General features: G+C 47.6%; 1 protein-coding gene, 1 long non-coding RNA gene and 1 pseudogene across 3 annotated transcripts in view; 2 read left to right on the top strand and 1 right to left on the bottom strand.

The window, feature by feature from the left end:
* Positions 1-759: 759 nt before the first annotated feature.
* LOC116087941 lies at positions 760-904 on the top strand (annotated as a pseudogene).
* Positions 905-1,814: 910 nt separating this feature from the next.
* Positions 1,815-16,897, bottom strand: part of Dipk1c (divergent protein kinase domain 1C) — a 22,944-nt gene continuing 7,861 nt past the window's right edge. Inside the window, exons 2-4 of one of the 2 annotated variants that reach the window (XM_031366186.1) lie at positions 14,187-14,846; positions 7,426-7,590; positions 1,815-4,347 (exon numbers count right to left, since the gene is read on the bottom strand). In XM_031366186.1, coding sequence (XP_031222046.1) covers positions 3,871-4,347; positions 7,426-7,590; positions 14,187-14,846 — 1,302 coding nt within the window. In that variant the 3' untranslated portion in view covers positions 1,815-3,870. Of the gene's footprint in view, positions 4,395-7,425; positions 7,591-14,186; positions 14,847-16,897 lie in introns of both variants that reach the window. The other variant, XM_031366187.1, reaches the window with a different exon arrangement.
* LOC116087435 overlaps positions 13,434-16,897 on the top strand; it is a 19,412-nt gene continuing 15,948 nt past the window's right edge. The window contains exon 1 of the long non-coding RNA XR_004117437.1: positions 13,434-16,636. This is a non-coding gene — a long non-coding RNA (uncharacterized LOC116087435). The remainder of the gene's footprint in view (positions 16,637-16,897) is intronic.

Below are 16,897 nucleotides of genomic sequence, written 5' to 3'. Positions count from 1 at the left end.
TGTGTGTTTGTCTGTGTGTGTGTTTCTGTCTGTGTGTGTGTGTCTCTGTGTATCTGTGTGTGTCTGTGTGTTTGTCTCTGTATGTGTGTCTGTGTGTGTGTTTGTGTCTGTGTATGTGTCTGTGTATCTGTGTGTTTGTCTGTGTCTGTGTGTATGTGTCTCTGTGTTTATCTGTGTCTATGTGTCTATGTCTATGTGTGTGTGTTTGTGTCTGTGTATTTGTCTGTGTCTATGTTTCTGTCTGTGTGTGTATGTATGTGCGTCTGTGTGTTTGTCTGTGTGTGTGTGTGTGTGTGTGTGTACAGTGGAGATATATATTCTTTCCAAGGCACTTTTCTCACATGAATTCCACAGATCTCAGAGCCAGCGTAGCATTTGCTTCCCAACTGCAGGTCGCCAAGACAGCAGTATGAATTTCCTTATATGTTGGTTTTAGAATATTTTCGCTGTTGAGGCCAGCCTGAGAATTGTTGGCGCCTGGATTTACCAGAGTTCATCCTTATCAGCCGTGTTTGTGTTCTCACTATTACAGGATATGGGCAAGACACCCACTCAGTGGCCAGGTTGGGTATCCAGGAACTCAAGTGGCCTGTGAAGTTTGTGCAAGAGAACAGGACACCTGTTCATATGTGTTCTCCATAAGTCAACAGGCATGTGATTCCAGAATCCTTTCATCATAAGATCATGTTAATGCTAACCAGGATAAACTTTGAAAATTGGTTTGTGACAAAAAGATTCACAGTAAAGCAAGCCGGTTTGGGCAGAAGAGGCACCATGGTCACGAGGGTGGTTTTCCCAAAGCGAGCCTCATCCATTACAAGCTGGATGTGCTGACCCCTGGGATTTTCCCAAATGCAGGAAACTGCAGAATCTGTGGTAGTGGAGGACTATGTTCTCGCTCTACCCAGACTAAAAAGAAAAGAAAAAAAAAGCCAGTTTTAATTAGGGTAAAATTCATGAAGATAGTGTTTTGTCTGTTGTGAGTGTTATTAAAACATCTTTTATCCTCGTGAGTATGGCTGATGCTCAGCTGGGTCAGCAATGACCATTCTCATTTGTCATACTGTAAGACCCTGTTGAGCCTTAACTTACCAGAGACCCCCTGAGTGAATTACATGGAGCCTGATCGATGCAAAGAGCATGAGGATTTTTACTTCAGTACACTGAGGCTGCCCCTGACCCTCAGGAAAGGAGGTGACCCTGCACAGCTTGTTCAGTGAGCTTTGATACAATTTTCAGGGCAGCAGCGATTAGACACAATGTGATTGGTAGAACAGTGTGACTTTTTAAACTTATTGGTCTTCAGAGAATGAGGTGGCAAGGACTTCCCTTGTCTGTAGGTGGGCAAAGGTCCACCCTGAGGAATGTGTCTCCACCCGCAGGTAGTTTCTCTCCCTGTGATCTGAGGAATGTTAATTAGCCTTTCTTTCCCTTCTGGAGAGTTCCAATACTTTCCTAAAGTTCCTGAGCTTATCTTATTAAGGAAATTCCTGGCCTCCTGGTGTTTCTCTGAGATGTCCCTGATTATTTGGATCTTACAATATTAAAAATATTAAATATGGCCAGGTGGTAGTGATGCACACCTTTAATCCCAGCACTTGGGAGGCAGAAGCAGGTGGATCTCTGTGAGTTTGAGGCCAGCCTGCTCTATAGAGCAAGTTCCAGAACATCCAGAGACACACAGAAAGATCCTTTCTTGGAAAAATAATAGTATGGGGCTGGGATCCTAGCTCAGGGTATGGTGCTGGGCTATCTTGCACAAGGCTCTTACTCTAACCCAAGCATCAAAAACAAAACAAAAGCCAAAGTTGAAATACTGATAATACCATGTCCATTTATTATATTATATAAAAGCAGTATTTTGAAAAAGGCTTAAACATTTTTAAAAAGTGAATTTCACCACAGTTTAAGAACCACTGTCTTAAAATAAATCCTTAGGCAAAGAGAGTGTATGTGTGTGTGAGTGAGTGTGTGTGTGTGTGAGTGAATGTGTGTGAGTGTGAGTGTGTGTGTGAGTGAGTAAGTGGGTGAGTGTGTGTTTGTGTGTGTGTGTAAATGGGTAGCCAAAAAACGTGCAGAAAGGGATGCTACTGTGTTGGATGATCTTGTACTCACTGCACAGTCTCCATGGTAAACAAAACAATTGTTTGCGGCTGGTCAGTAGCCTGGGGGCTCCTAAGGAAGGGCTGTCATTTGACTCCCAGTGCAGAGGCAGAAAAGTTGCGGGCTATTTCATACCCACCTTCTTCCTAGACCATCCACCTTCCTCCAGGTGACTCTTCCACTCCCGGTGGAACCTGCCCTGAGGAGAAGCAGCTGCCTCTGTCCCTGGCCTGGGAAATGAGAGCCTTGCTCTCCAGGCCAGGCCATGTTACTAGCTGTGAGACACTGCTAGCCTAGACAGGGGGCACCTACGTGGGCTTTCGCTTACTTCTGGCAGAGTGACCTGCACAGGCTCCAATCAAAGAACAGAAACAGAATGCAAGTCTTCTGGTACAGGATGGATGAAAGCCTTTAAGAAAGTCAGCCTTATCTGGCAAAGTGCTGGTGGGTGGGATGAGAGGACGGGGATGGCAGGAAAAAGACATCTCTGACCTTCAGGACTGGTGTGACCTCCGGCTGACTCTCCTCCAAGCCCTAGTGCCACTGCTCAGAGTAAGGCACTTACTGTGCCTGCGTGCACAGCCCTGAGAAGTGCATCCACAGGTGTTAAAGGGGCAGTTCTCTGGGGTTAGAAAGGTCTTATATGAAGAGAAAAGATGAGGCTCTGTCATCCTATGCATGTTTTAAACTCCAAATGTTTTATTCTCCTAGTAAGCCACTAGCACCCCTTTCCAATCTTCAAGACATCCCATCATTCTTGAGTCCTCTTCCCTGAGACTAGTAGAGTTTTTGGTCCCTGTTCTGAGCAGAAGCTAGACAGTGAGCATCAGGCTTGCTGGTTTCACTTTCTGTAGGGGAGCCAAGTAGTTTGGCTGGCTTCGTGCAAGTCTGCCATTGGAGAAGATGGTGAACAAACGTCCACAAGGAGCACATGGCACCACAGTGTAGTCCGATGCCCGCGGCTGGGTCTTCAATCGGTCCACAGAGATGAGCTGCTCCACAGTTCTGACTGTGGTCAGAGCCCATCCCAGCACTTTACATGAACTGTCTCCATCGCTGTAAGACACACTGCATTCCACAGACACTCGGTCCCGCTCCAAAGGAAGACTGCACTGAGACGATGCATGGGAAAGTGCTCCCTAAAATTCCACAAAATGAAAAGCACTAAAAGCTGCCACACCACATACTCCCCAAAGCAGATCATGTCCCTAAGGACACAACGTTTTATTGCATTTCATTCCAGAAAAAAATTAACGTGTCTTTGCCAGCTAGGCAAGAGTCCTAGGGACATGTTGTAAAGCCGCCCGTCCACACGGGCTCCCAGTGCCCACCCACTTACTCACCTCTGGATGTACACATGCATGCACCTCTGGATGTACACATGCATGCACTTCTGGGTGGACTCACACTGATTCATCCATGAGCACGGACTCACAGGCACAATAACCAGTTCATGGGCATGTGAGTGTGCATACACACACACACACACACACACACACACACACACACACGTGTATGCATGCACTCGTGCAGGAACACTCATAATTATGAGAACATGTGCAATACCACTCACACACACAGTCCCATGTGTATTTACACACAACATACTCATGTATATACAATCTACATTCATATATACAAACCCACTCATACTCTCATGGGTGCACACATATGCACACAATTATTCGCAAACATATTCATCTGTATGCCCACAGCCATGCTTTAGCTTGCTAGTGGCTATCAAGGAAGAGCAGCTGCCTCTTGTCTCTAATGGCAAGGTATGTGTACAGTCCTCAGAGGGTTCCATCCTGAATGAACTCTAATGAAACTCCTCCCTTTGGTCCCTGCTGAGGGAGTGACAGGCCAGAAGTCCCCACGAAACCAGATTGAACCAAAGTGAGCAGCAGCAAGAGAGGTCCAGTCACAGCCACAGGAGGGGAGTTCAGCTGCACTCTTCAGAAGAGCGCCCCAGAGGCTCCGACAGACAGACTGCTCATTTGCATAGCAACTACAGCGGGAGTCCCTAGAAGGTCGCTTCCTTTGTCCACTCTTGATGACAAAGGCGAGAGAGGCTACTTCTCCGCCTCCTGCAGTTCTTTCAGAGTGGCCTGCAAGAGCCATCGAAGCTTCCAGTACACACTGGACGAGGCTGTCCAGGAATTCCCCGAGGAGCCCCCGTGGTGAGCACATTCCTGAACGGCCCGCTGTAGCTGCAGCCGAAGCTGGGGGGAGATGGCCGGGCTCCTGTGTATTGAGGAGAACCAGTGTCGGAATATTTTATCACAGATGACCTGGGGGGAGGGGGAGGGGAGGGAGAGGTTAATTCAGGGAAGCGACGCAGGCTCCTACATCTCAGGAACATCCTTGCCTTGCTCCTTTGGGGAGACCCTACAGAGAGAACACCTACACGAGTGAGTTTCCCTCTTAAACCTTCAGCCACTGGGAAGCAGTGTGGCTGAAGAGCCTTCAGACTCAATTCACACACTATTTGCTCACAGGTCTTAGGGTCCCCCGTGAGGAGCATGACTGGCAGCTGCAGAGAACAGTGCATAACTCTCCCGCCAGGCTTTCTGTCAGCCTTATTTACCAAACGCCTTCATACTCAAAGCACCTTTGACCTTACATGTCCCACTCCTCAAAAAGGCAGGTTTTTTTTGTTTGTTTGTTTTTGTTTTTTTAATATTTGTATTTCTTTTGACTATTGATTACCCTTACCCTATGCAAACAAATTGTTAGTGTCTAGAAAGATACACCATGGCTCCAGTCCTCTCCAGCAGAGTCCCAGGCAGGAGCTGCTGAGTAACAAGCCCCAACCCGGGCGCCCCTGAGAGGCCACGGCTCCTCTAAATGTTCTTAGAAACTGAATGTTTTCATCAGACATGTGTGGTGGGTTGCATCTTAAGTGTGCCTCAAAGACCCACGTGCTGAAGGCTTAGTCACCAACCTGTGATGCTACTAGGATGCGGCAGAGCTATTAAGAGGTCTGAGTGAGTTAGGTCATCAATGTGTGCCTTGCAAGGGATGCTGGGATGGAGATCTCTCTCTCCCCGTCTTTGCTTCCCTTCTACTATGAGATAAACAGCTCTTCTTTGCCATACGCCCCAGCCAGAATGCTGCGCCCCACCACGGGCTCCAAAGCAAAGGATCAGGATGACCATAGACTGGCCCCCAAACTTCCCTCATTATAAGCTGTTTGTTTGTATCAGGGGTTTTGTCACAGCAACTGAACTCCACACTCACAGTGCATCTGTCTTTACAATAAAATACTGTCTGGTAAACATGAGATCACGTTACAAATGCTGACCTTTTTCTATTTAGTGCTTTATGCTACATCCCAAAGAAAGCTCATTTTCACTTCTGTATTCAAAGTTGTATTCAAAGACAGTAGTCAGGCACGGGGATGAGTGTGTCCACATCCACCCTGGAGCCACCACGTAACATCACTATAAGGGTAGACACACTCATCTAACTCCCTGGGGCTTCAGCTGGTCCTTAATAGCATTTTAACGACTATTCCCAATTGGCAAAGGCATATTATTGTTGAGTTTTAATTAACATCATTTTAATTATGTCTTTAAATAATGAGATATGAGATAATTTCCTAGATCCTTTGACCGCTTGGATTTTTCATCCATGTCTCATTACCCCTGCCCTCTCCTGACAGTTTTCTTTGGCTCAATGTTCCACCTGCTTCTCAGTGAATCTGTAAGAGCTGTGTGTGTGTGTGTGTGTGTGTGTGTGTGTATGTGTGTGCATGTGTGTACATGTAGTATGTGCATATGTGTGTGCATGTGTGTATATGTGTGTATTTGTGTGTGAGCATGTAGTATGTGTATATTGTGTGCATGTGTGTATATGTGTGTATATTTGTGTGTGCATGGAGTATGTGTATATGTCTGTACATGTGTGTATGCATGTATTTGTGTGTGTACATGTAGTATGTGTATATGTGTGTGCATGTGTATACATGTATATTTGTGTGTGTGTGCATGTAGTATGTGTATATGTGTGTACATGTGTGTATATGCATGTATTTGTGTGTGTGCATGTGTATATGTGTATTTTTGTATGTGCAGTATGTGTATATGTGTGTACATGTGTGTATATGTGTGTATTTGTGTGTATATGTTCATGTAGTATGTGTATGTATTTGTGTGTGTGCATGTAATATATGTATATGTGTGTGTGCATGCATGTTTGTGTAAGTCAGAGAACACCTTGCAGGAGCCAGCTCTCCACTCTACACTATGTGAGTTCTAGGAATCAAAACCAAAATGTTGACTTTGGCCACTGACTTAACCCACAGAGCCATTTTGCCAGTCCTTAGTTTCTCAATGCAAAGACTTGTGGGTGAGATCAAAGATGATGGGGACTCTGCTGAAAACCTCTTGTCTGCATGGCATAAGGACAGCAGAATCACATCATGGGGCAGCTCCCCATGGAGGGGGCTGAGATGGCACCCCAAAAACCTGCATCGCTGATTAGCCTTCTTAAAGACAAAACACCCGGTGACCATGGCACTTGACACAGAAGTCTGTAGGCCCTGTGGTGGTAGAGCTAGTGTTGGCTGGCCTGGGCTAGAGCCACCCGGTGGACAGCTCTGTTGCATGGGGCTCTCCTTCCCGGCAGGAAAGCCCCACAGTGTGCTTTCCCGAGCACCTGGCTTAATCTGCTTTGCTTCGCCTCAGGAGTCCCGTCAGACCCTCAGTGTAAAGTTACTTGGGAAGATGGACTAGAGAGAGGTGTGGTTGAGAGAGAGTGGGCTGAATGGCAGAATTAATAGGTAGAAGTTATAAGGCAAGGGGGCTTAGCTCTCATTCTTTCTCCCTGTGTGAGAATGTACAGGGAGGCAGACAATTGCAGAAAGAATGGATCCCCTTAGGTATGAGGCTAATTTGGCCAAGAACATGCCTCCTTAGGGATCACTAAGGTGAGTGTGGCCAGCCTGGCTGGCTAGGCCAGTGTCCCCTTCCTATTTCAGCAGTCCAAGTGCTTCCTGCTTCCGACTCTAAGTGGCCAACCTCCTGTAGGGGAAGTAGACCATTCTTCAGCCAAGGGCATGCAAGTAAATGCATTCCTCTGCTAGAATCTCCAAACAACTTCTCAGACGTGGCCTCAGGAGGGCTTCGGGAAACAGAGAGAAGCCCACTGGGGGATGGATGGCCTCCACTCATCAGACCCCACTGAGCCACTTAGGCAGCCACCACCCGGGCAGTAAGAAACAAAGTGTGGTGAAGAACTCCCCACTCCCACCCTCAGGATGCAATGAGCCCAGAGGCACGCAGACACATCGCCACACCCCCAGCTGTCTGGGCTGCTCACCTGCAGGTTGCTGTTGACGCGCTGGGCTCCACACTTGTTCACTCGCAGATCACACTTGGAGAAACAATCGAAGAAGTTGCAATCTTCATCTCCTGTGCAGTTTTGCTCAAGGATTTCCCTCATTTTAGGCTCAAAAAAGGCCATGTCTACGTCAATAGCTACCACCTGAAATCAAAACAGCACGAACAGCCGTCAAATCAGAGCGTGGGCCCTGCAGGAGAGCCGACCCATTTATGGCTTCTTTTCCTGTCCTGATGCCAGTGGGTCACAGAGTTCACCACAGGGCTGTGACCACAGAATCCACCTGTCAGGAGGAAACGCTCAGGTCATGACCTTGCTTCCCCAGAGCGTTTACAAGTGCTCCCTTTGACACAAGCTAGTATCATAGATCATGTCCTAAACTTTTACTGTAAAAAAATCCTTTTATGTCACTAACTCGAGGATGGGGACTGTAGCCAGCCATAACACTTTCATCTTTGGGCCTTTTCTGGACTTTAAAAGTGAAATATGTACAATACTTTAAAATGATTTTTTCTATTGCTTTTTTAAAGTTAACTTTTATTTGTACTTAAGTACATGTGTGTGCAAATGCTTGTAAGGCTGAAAGAGGATGTTGGGTCTCCTGGGGCTGGGATACAGGTGGCTGTGAGCTCCCCAACCTGGGTTCTGGGGAAGAAAAATCAGGTCCTTCAGAAGAGTGGCTGGCATTCTTAACCACTGAGCCATCTCTCCAGCCCACACCTTCCATTTCTCTCCTGACCGTCTATGACATTTGTCAACATAAGCAACAGAAATAATCAGAGAAGCTTTCCCAGAGAACACTGATCCTTGAGAATAGAATAGCAAAGTGCTGAGGTGGGGAGATGCAGGTGCGGGCGAAATACAGGTTCATTGTTAGAGGTCAGGGAAAGGGGAAGGACTTAAAGGCAAAACTAAGGGAGCAGAGGAGATAGCTCGGTTTCTAAAGTGTGCTTGAAGACCTGAGGGTGATCCCCAAACCCATGTTTAAAAAAAAAGAAAGAAAGAAAGAAAAGAAAAAAGAAATGTAATTCCAGAGCTGTGGAAGCAAAAGCAATAGATCCCTGAGGTTCGATCCCTAGGTTAACCAGCCTAGTCTACATGGTGAGTTCCAGGCTAGTAGGAAATCCTGCCAAAAATAGTAGTAATAATAATAACAGCAGTAATAAGATGATGATGATGATAATAATAATAATAATAATAATAATAATAATAATAATTTTAAAATGTACAGCTCCTGACGAATGACTCTGGCCACCACACATACACCGGCAGACACACACACACACACACACACACACACACACACACGAGTGCGAACAACCCAATGCACGAGACAAAAGTAAGAAGAGTAACACTAGAGGTTTTGAAACAAGAATCCTTGGTCACAATGATTGACAATTATGGCATCTGTCCAAGGGTCAATGAACAGTAATGGGGCGGACGTCCCTGTGTCCTCACAGACTTGTCTTCTTGGAGGCTGTGGTGGCTTCTATGAAAGCCAGTAGATTTGAGAGTCCATGTGACACTATCAGGCATCAGGCACAGTGCCTTCCCCCCAACCCCCTTGTTCATGTTTGCTGTGAGAATTCCATTTTGACTCTGCTAAGTTTCACATTTCCTCACAGCTATTCAGGTGAGGCTTACAAATGCTATGAGAGATACATAATTGAGCCCCGAGACTATGAACAGTCACGGGCTGCTATTTATGGCACATCTGGTACCCACATCAACACACCGACCAGATGGGCCATGGGGAAACGGCACTGAAATTAGGATCAGCATAAATAAGCCCTGAGCCAAGGGCATCAGCTACTAATTCCACTGTCAGAGTGAGAACTTGAGGACTGCAGGAATTTCAGATTTATCCTTCTGGCTTTCAACCAAATGGGCTTCAAACCCAGAAAATGAATAACTTATAAATTATGCAGATTTTCTTCCACCACCTGTATACAAAAAAAAAAAGTGAGCTCAAATTTGTAAGAATCAGGACTCTTCCTAAGTCCAACAGCTGAGAACTTTGAGATAAGTCATTTCAAAATATGACATCTTTGATGGAAGTGGCTTCCCACAAGCCCTCACAGGCCATTGTGAAAATGTCAACTTCCCCCACGCCCCACCCCCAACCCAGAAGCATCTAAGAGAGGATTCATTCACGGTGTCATTTGGCTTCACAAAGGCAAGTTTTTCTCACTTCTACCTTTGTTTTCTTCTCTTCACTCAGGGTGGTGGGGGTTATCAGTAAAACAGCAGAAGGCACATAAACTATTTGAAAACCTTCAGGACCATAAGAGCAAAGTACAGAGAACCTCTCCGTCTTTCATGATTTTGCCTAATAACAAAACCAGTCCAGGCAAATGGGTCATTGCTGTCTGTTTGTTTTTTGAGGGAGTTAATTTTTTTAGGCTTTTTTAATAATATCTTTTTATCTAGTCATTGACAATTTCATGCATGTGTTCCAAGCATCTTGATCAGATCTACCCCAAGTCTCCTCCTATGTCCCCCACACTCGCTGACCTCATACCCAAGTCTCCTCCTATGTCCCCCACACACTCGCTGACCTCATACCCAAGTCTCCTCCTATGTCCCCACACTCGCTGACCTTATACCCAAGTCTCCTCCTATGTCCCCCCCACACTCGCTGCCCTCATACTCAAGTCTCCTCCTATGTCCCCCACACACTCGCTGACCTCACACCCAAGTCTCCTCCTATGTTCCCCACACACTCACTGACCTCACACCCAAGTCTCCTCCTATGTCCCCCACACACTCACTGACCTCACACCCAAGTCTCCTCCTATGTCCCCCACACACTCGCTGACCTCATACCCTCCAGACGTCACACCCACCAGCATGTCCCCTTCCTACACACACCCACACACCAACATGCCCCCTTCCTACACACACACACACACACACACACCAACATGCCCCCTTCCTACACACACCCACACACCAACATGCCCCTTTCCTATACACACACACATACGCACCAACATGCCCTCTTCCTACACACACACACACACACACACACCAACATGCCCCCTTCCTACACACACACACACCAACATGCCCTTTCCTACATCTCCCCTCACACACACACCAACATGCTGCCTTCCTATACATACACACACCAACACGTACCCATCCTACACACACACACACACACACACACACACCTGCCAGCATGTCCCCTTCCCATCTAGTGTCCCCTCTTTTTCTTGCTATTTTCTGGAAACCCAGAAGCACCACAGAAGCCTGTAAGCATTCTGCCATGGAGCCACACCCCAATCCTAATTCAAAGTGGAGGTTTTGCTGATTTTTTTTCCCTTTTGAAATGCTGAGGATTGACCCCAGGGCTTTTCGAATGCCAGGTAGGACTCTATCCCTGAGCTACACGTCAAGCCTATACAATCTATCAATCTTTCCTGTCTAGTTATTTTCTCAAAATTAAGAACTAATCTTGCTGCTTGGCTTGGTTAAAAACACTAAAAGTTCATAAGAACTGGGAGCTGGAGAGATGGCTCAGCAGTTAAGAGCACTTGCTGCCCTTTCAGAGGACCCAGGCTTGGTTCCCAGCACCCACACGGTGACTCACAACCATCCATAACTTCATTTCCAGGGAATCTGATGCTGTCTTCTGATGTCTACAGGCATCAGATACATACATGGTTCATATGCAAACATGCAGGCAAAACACTCATATACATAAAAATAAATAAATAAATAAATAAATAAATAAATAAATAAATAAATAATATTTTAAGCCATGTGGGAGTGGCACATGCCTTTAACTCCAGCATTTGGGAGGCAAAGGCAGGCAGACCTCTGAGTTCAAAGCCAGCCTGGTCTACAGAGGGAGTTCTATCTTGAACTTCCCCCCAACCCCCTTGCCAAAAAAGAAACAGATTTTAAGTGGTACATAGACATACACCAGGCAAAACACCCATGCACATAAAATGATATAATAGTTTTTTATAGTTTTTAATTTTTTAATGAGACTACACTAATGAACTAGTCTTTATAACTTATCCGCAGAGCAAGGACCGTTCTCTCTGATTTCTGCCACTTTCTCTTGCCTCTGTGTTCCTTCTCAGCCCCGTTCATGACACTGTTCCTCTCATCTCCCAGTGAAAGGTTCAGTTTTAATTTATACTGCGTAGCCTAGAATAAATTGCAGCTCCTGTGTGCCTAAAATAAGACCAGCGACGAAACAAACAGGAGAACCTTCACAAGATTTCTCAGCACCAGGAGGATCACAGAACTCATTCTGCACAAAATGGCATAAATGGTGTCTGCCGTTTGAACCTGGTAGGGCACCAGACTGGAAACAGTCTTCTCTTCTCCACTGAGCGAGTTGTGCTTGGTCTCCCCATACACTTCGGCGCGTCCCCCACCCCCGCCCCCTGGAAGCAGCTCTCTTGCTTGAAAGGCATACTTGTGAGGTTTGGGGTCACCTTCCTTTTCCAAGCATACTACCTAAATCCTGAAGGCCTGGGCTGGGACCCTTGAATCTTCTGTCCCTGTGCCTCGTCTATAAGAACCCCTCCCTCCCTTCAGGGCAGGAGTCAGCCAGGGGTCAAAAATTGAGCCCACCTTTTGGAAGCAGGAATGTACTTGTTCTTTAAGACCACAGCGAAGGTGCCTTGTTTGTTAGCTTGTGTGTGTGTGTGTGTGTGTGTGTGTGTGTGTGTGTGTGTGTGTTTGAGACAGGATCCCCAGGCTGGCCTTGAACTCACCATCCTCCTGCTTAGTCTTTCTGAGTATTAGATTGGCTCATAGTTGGTGCCTTGTCCTTGTCCAGAGTCTCAGAGTCAGTAGGTCTGAGGTGCAGTATGAGAATTTACATTGCTGGGCTGGTAAGATGGATGACCAGGTAAGGGCACTTGCCACTAAACCTGAGGACCTGAATCCAAACTACATGGTCCTAAGGACAGAACCGACTCCCACAGATTGACATCCAACCTCTCTACATATGCTGTGACATTTATGCCTCCCCAGCACAAAACAAATAAGTAAAAGTAACAAAAAGTAGAATTTACATTGCTAGCAAACTCTGTAATGTTAAGGATACCCACTAATATACCAGGAGCCGACTCCTGACAATAGTTGTGTACCTCATGATCTCCTCCCTCCCTCCACTGCGGATCACCAATAGCCCTGATGTCTCTCATGCAGGCAATCAAAGCTGTGGAGAGCTTAAGAGGACAATGGCATCCCAGACTCGAGTGATCATATCCCCCATCTCAGGTGGCTGTGTCGTCAGGGCTCATAATGGCTGTATCCATACCCCAAGTGACTTTTCAGAAGTGGAAGGCAACTGCTCACCTTTCTCCTGCATGATTCTGCTCACTGCGTGGGGAAGCCTTAGCTAGAGTGTCGAGCAGCCCCAAGCTGCAGCAGCTTGTAGGGTACTATATTGGGGGGCTTCATCTGAGAGTCGCTGGTGGGCTCACAGCAAGGCATAATACAGGACTCAGCTCCCCCCAGAGCTTCCTGCCTAGTGTGCATACTCCCCACAGAACCTTCTAGAACCCACCAGAACTACCTCCACACCCATCCTTTCCCATTTAAAGCTACCCCCTGGGTCTTCAGCCCCTCCAGGGCACCCACAGACTGGGCACTGGGAAGACACAGTGAGAACAAGGACAACAACTTGATTATACACAACACTGATGGCAAATTTAGTCCCCTGGATTCCAAGCTGCTTTTAAAAGGCTATGTCGATCCAGTGCAGCCTGCCCTGAAGTCCCACGGCTCACCAATAACTTATTGTTATTAATGATTATAACAGTAACTCAATGTCCTAACCAGGATGAAGAGCTTATTCCTCCACCATGAGCCAATTCCCCAAATGAGCAATCTGTGTTTGAGTAACACTTGCAGCATAAGGGCAAAATGGCTGCAGTCCTGAGTGGCCAGAGTGTAACCCTCCCCATTGCCCACCCTGTGCCTGTGATGTCACAGGCATCCTGTCACCTCTTCCCATTGGGTGGCCCAGCACCTGATTATGGAGGCAATGAGACCAGGGGTAGAAAACAGAGCAGGAACCTGACATGCTACTTTTAGCCAAGAGGAAAGAGACTCTGCTACTATCTTATAAAACATACAAGTCTCCCTGACACTTCTTATCCACCACAGTATATCTCTGGTGTAGCTGCGTGGCCCCAGACTTGAGGATAAAAGTGCACCTTCCATCTGCTAGAGCTGCAGGGCTAGACGTTCCTCTTCTCCTGCTAGCAGGCACTAGAGCTCCACCCGACTATCCAGATGTGTTATGTGCAGACTTGAAACTGACTAGAATCGCTCCTGAAGAGTCATATTGGCTGGCAACGACTATTCTCAGCATACTGGTTCTGTGGACACAGAATGCCTGGCCTGGCAGAGCAGCTACACCATCGCAGCCCAGGAAGTCTGTCCTCAGCAGACCACAGATCCCGCAGCAGCACTAACTAGCCATCGTAGCTGCCCTCAAGAAAGTGAGACATCTCCTCCGCCCCCTGCCTGACTCTGCCTCCTGTGGGTTTCTTCACTAGACTGGACCTCTCCTCTAGGAGCCGAAGATGCATTTGTTTGAGCCCTTTTGTCAACCTGGCGAGGAAGTGGTCTGGAACAGGAGTCACCAGGAACCACAAGGCTGCCCAAAGTCACACCACCTTCCTTCCGGAGGCCAAGAACTCACTTCCTCCCACGCAGACCAGAATCTCTTCTTACCACAAGCATAGCAGCCTGCTTCCACTCACCGTGAAGTCCCTCTTAATGGCGAAGTTCTCAGGTTTGACATCACAGAGGTGGAGGCGGTGGGAAAAGTCACTGTCGAAATGGCTCACCATGTCCAGGAAGCTGAGGGCAATGTGGCTAACAGCCTGTGCTTGGCCAGCATCATCCAGTGGGAAGAGAGCCTTGTGGTGAGGGCTACCAGCAGCCAAGTACTCCACTGCGTAAAAGTGACCACAGGATCCCAGCACCGGTAGGATGTGGCGGCTCAGATCTGGAAGCAGGCTGAAGTACACATATTCTTCCTGTTGGAGCAGTGACCACGCACTGGCCAGCTGTTGCCGCCAGCCAGGGCCCTGCCTGGCAGGCCACAGCGGGGCTATGCTGTTGTTGGGCAGCTCCAAGCCTAGCGTGTTCTTGACCTCACCGGCCACCATCAGGAGCAGCTCAGCCTCAGGGATGCCAGGGGCACCTGGCCCTGCTTCCTCCTCCAGTAGAGCGAGGGGCGGGAAACTGGAGAAGGCCTCCCTCTTGGATTTGAGGACCACAGTCCGGCCGCGCCACTGGGCCTGCAGCACCTTCTTACCACGCTCGTAATACAGGCAGCGTTGGTACCGCAGCTCCCCGCCCACACACAGGTCCTCGCACAAGGCTCCCGTGAGCCAGCCACCCCGGTAGTCCTGGCACTGGAAAAAGGGAACAGAGAGTCACAACAGAGATAGAGGGCAAGGGACTTTGTAATTAGCTGAGGAGAGAAAATGCCCATGAGAGTGTTGGAGGCCACCTGGGAGTTGGGTTCGAGTGATCACCTGGGCCTGTGAGTTCCCCAGCCAGCCCTTAGTGGAAACAATGATTAAATATTGCATCTGCACAGAGCATGTACCGACTGTTTCACGAGCCATCACACTTCTCTATTATACAGTCTAGCAAGTACCTCTATTGTAGTGAGTATCGAAGGAAACTCAGAGGTGATTCAAAGCATAGGGAAAGTGTACACTATGCAGACACTAGGCTGCTCTAGAAGGGACTGAAACCCTTGGGTTGATTTTTGTTATCCACAGAGGTTACAGAACTGATTCCCTACATACACAGAGGGCCAACCCTAATTTGGTGAGAGTCTCATCAGGATTATGTTGCTCAGTCCATCTGAGGACATGGCCTTCAAAATCACACATCCAGAGTCAAGAGCTCATCCTCTGCAGTCAAGCAGGATGCACCTGAGAACATCTGAACCCTGGAAGAACAGACCCAGCCATGATCCTCATCTTTGACTCCACATTGGAGGCTTATCCAGAGACTGTTAACATTCCCATACCGGAACAGTTAGGTTGGATGAGGCCTCAGAGTTTCATCTGTCCCTCGGCGTGACCACAGTACTGTCCCTTCCAAACACGCTGGTGTTTGCTTACGTTTCTGAAGCCCTCAGGATGTCAGATAGCATGCCTCCGGGCTCACAGAGTGGATGTAAGGCACAGGGTGCAGTGTCTCCTGAAGCACAGAGGCAGCCTGCAATTGTAGCAGCAATGAAGAAAGAGCCCCAGAAGCCTTAGATGGGGTGTCACTTCTAAACGCCACAAGGCCCCAGGATAGAGCCACTCAGAGAGAAGAGAAATCTGGCGACGTTCCCCAGCATGCCACAGATCCCTAGGAAGACCGTACTGGCTGACCGTCCATCGAGAAAGAGGAAGGCACACGAAGGAGCGTGGAGTAAAGGGAGAAATTCTATAATTCCATTTTCACGAGGCCTAAATCTCTGAACAAGATGAGCGTATTTTCTAAGCCTGCACAAATGGACCCCTCCCTGTTAGCAAATACAAGCTGTTGTCCTCTCCCAGAGCATCCACTGCAGACAAACCCACATTCATTCACCTTACTCCTTACATGATCCTAAAACAGGAATAAAAATCTCAGTCTTTTCACCCTGTTTTGCTCATTGTAAAATGCCCGGATGATCCACTGTGGACCCTATGCAGTGTGATGCCCTGAACAAACCACTGGATGAAAACCCAAAAGCCTGAAGTCTGACTGCTGGGCTGCAATTCTCAGCATGCCTCCTACCCGGTCAGGGCCTCCTACTCCTCCTCTATATCTCAGGTATTCTGCTTTCCTTGCACAGTGACAGTAACTGTACAGCCCGGTGAGATGCACACGAGGGAGATGCCCAGGGCCAGGCTAACAAGATGACCTCTGAACCACGATCAGATATGTCAGTGTGTTCTTTGCAAAGGCAGGCGGGTACTTTCACATTAGTCAGCTTTATTGTTTCTCAGATGATTATAAGATGTGCCTTAAAGTCAAGAAAATAAACTCCTGGTGCTTAGACGCAAATAATTTCAAACCCAAAAGCTGTCTGGAAACCACAAGCGTTCATGACTCATTTGGCCACATATGGTGTCAAGCAAGGCTGAAACGACGGGGCATTTACAGCTGCCGCTTGACTCTGACTGCGTACATCTAAGAATTCCTAATCTGCCTGGTGAGTGGCACTGCCCCGAATGCAAAATATAATGTACACACCACACTTCCTCTGTAGTGTGCAAAAATCCCAAACCACAAAAGTCATCAAGAAGTTGTGGACTTTTGTGAATACTGAAGACAGAATGTTCAAAAGGGCTGTTAACAAAGAACACACCTGTGCTTGAAGGTGGTGCCCGGATTGTCTGACCACTTTAAGACAGTGACTTCACAGCAGTCCCAAAACCTGGAGCCATGGGTCCAAGCTGCCCCTCCCCGCACC

Source organism: Mastomys coucha, unplaced genomic scaffold (genome assembly GCF_008632895.1).
Source record: "Mastomys coucha isolate ucsf_1 unplaced genomic scaffold, UCSF_Mcou_1 pScaffold13, whole genome shotgun sequence".
In the NCBI taxonomy this organism is placed as follows: Eukaryota; Metazoa; Chordata; class Mammalia; order Rodentia; family Muridae; genus Mastomys; species Mastomys coucha.
This window is presented reverse-complemented; position numbering and strand designations above follow the sequence as displayed.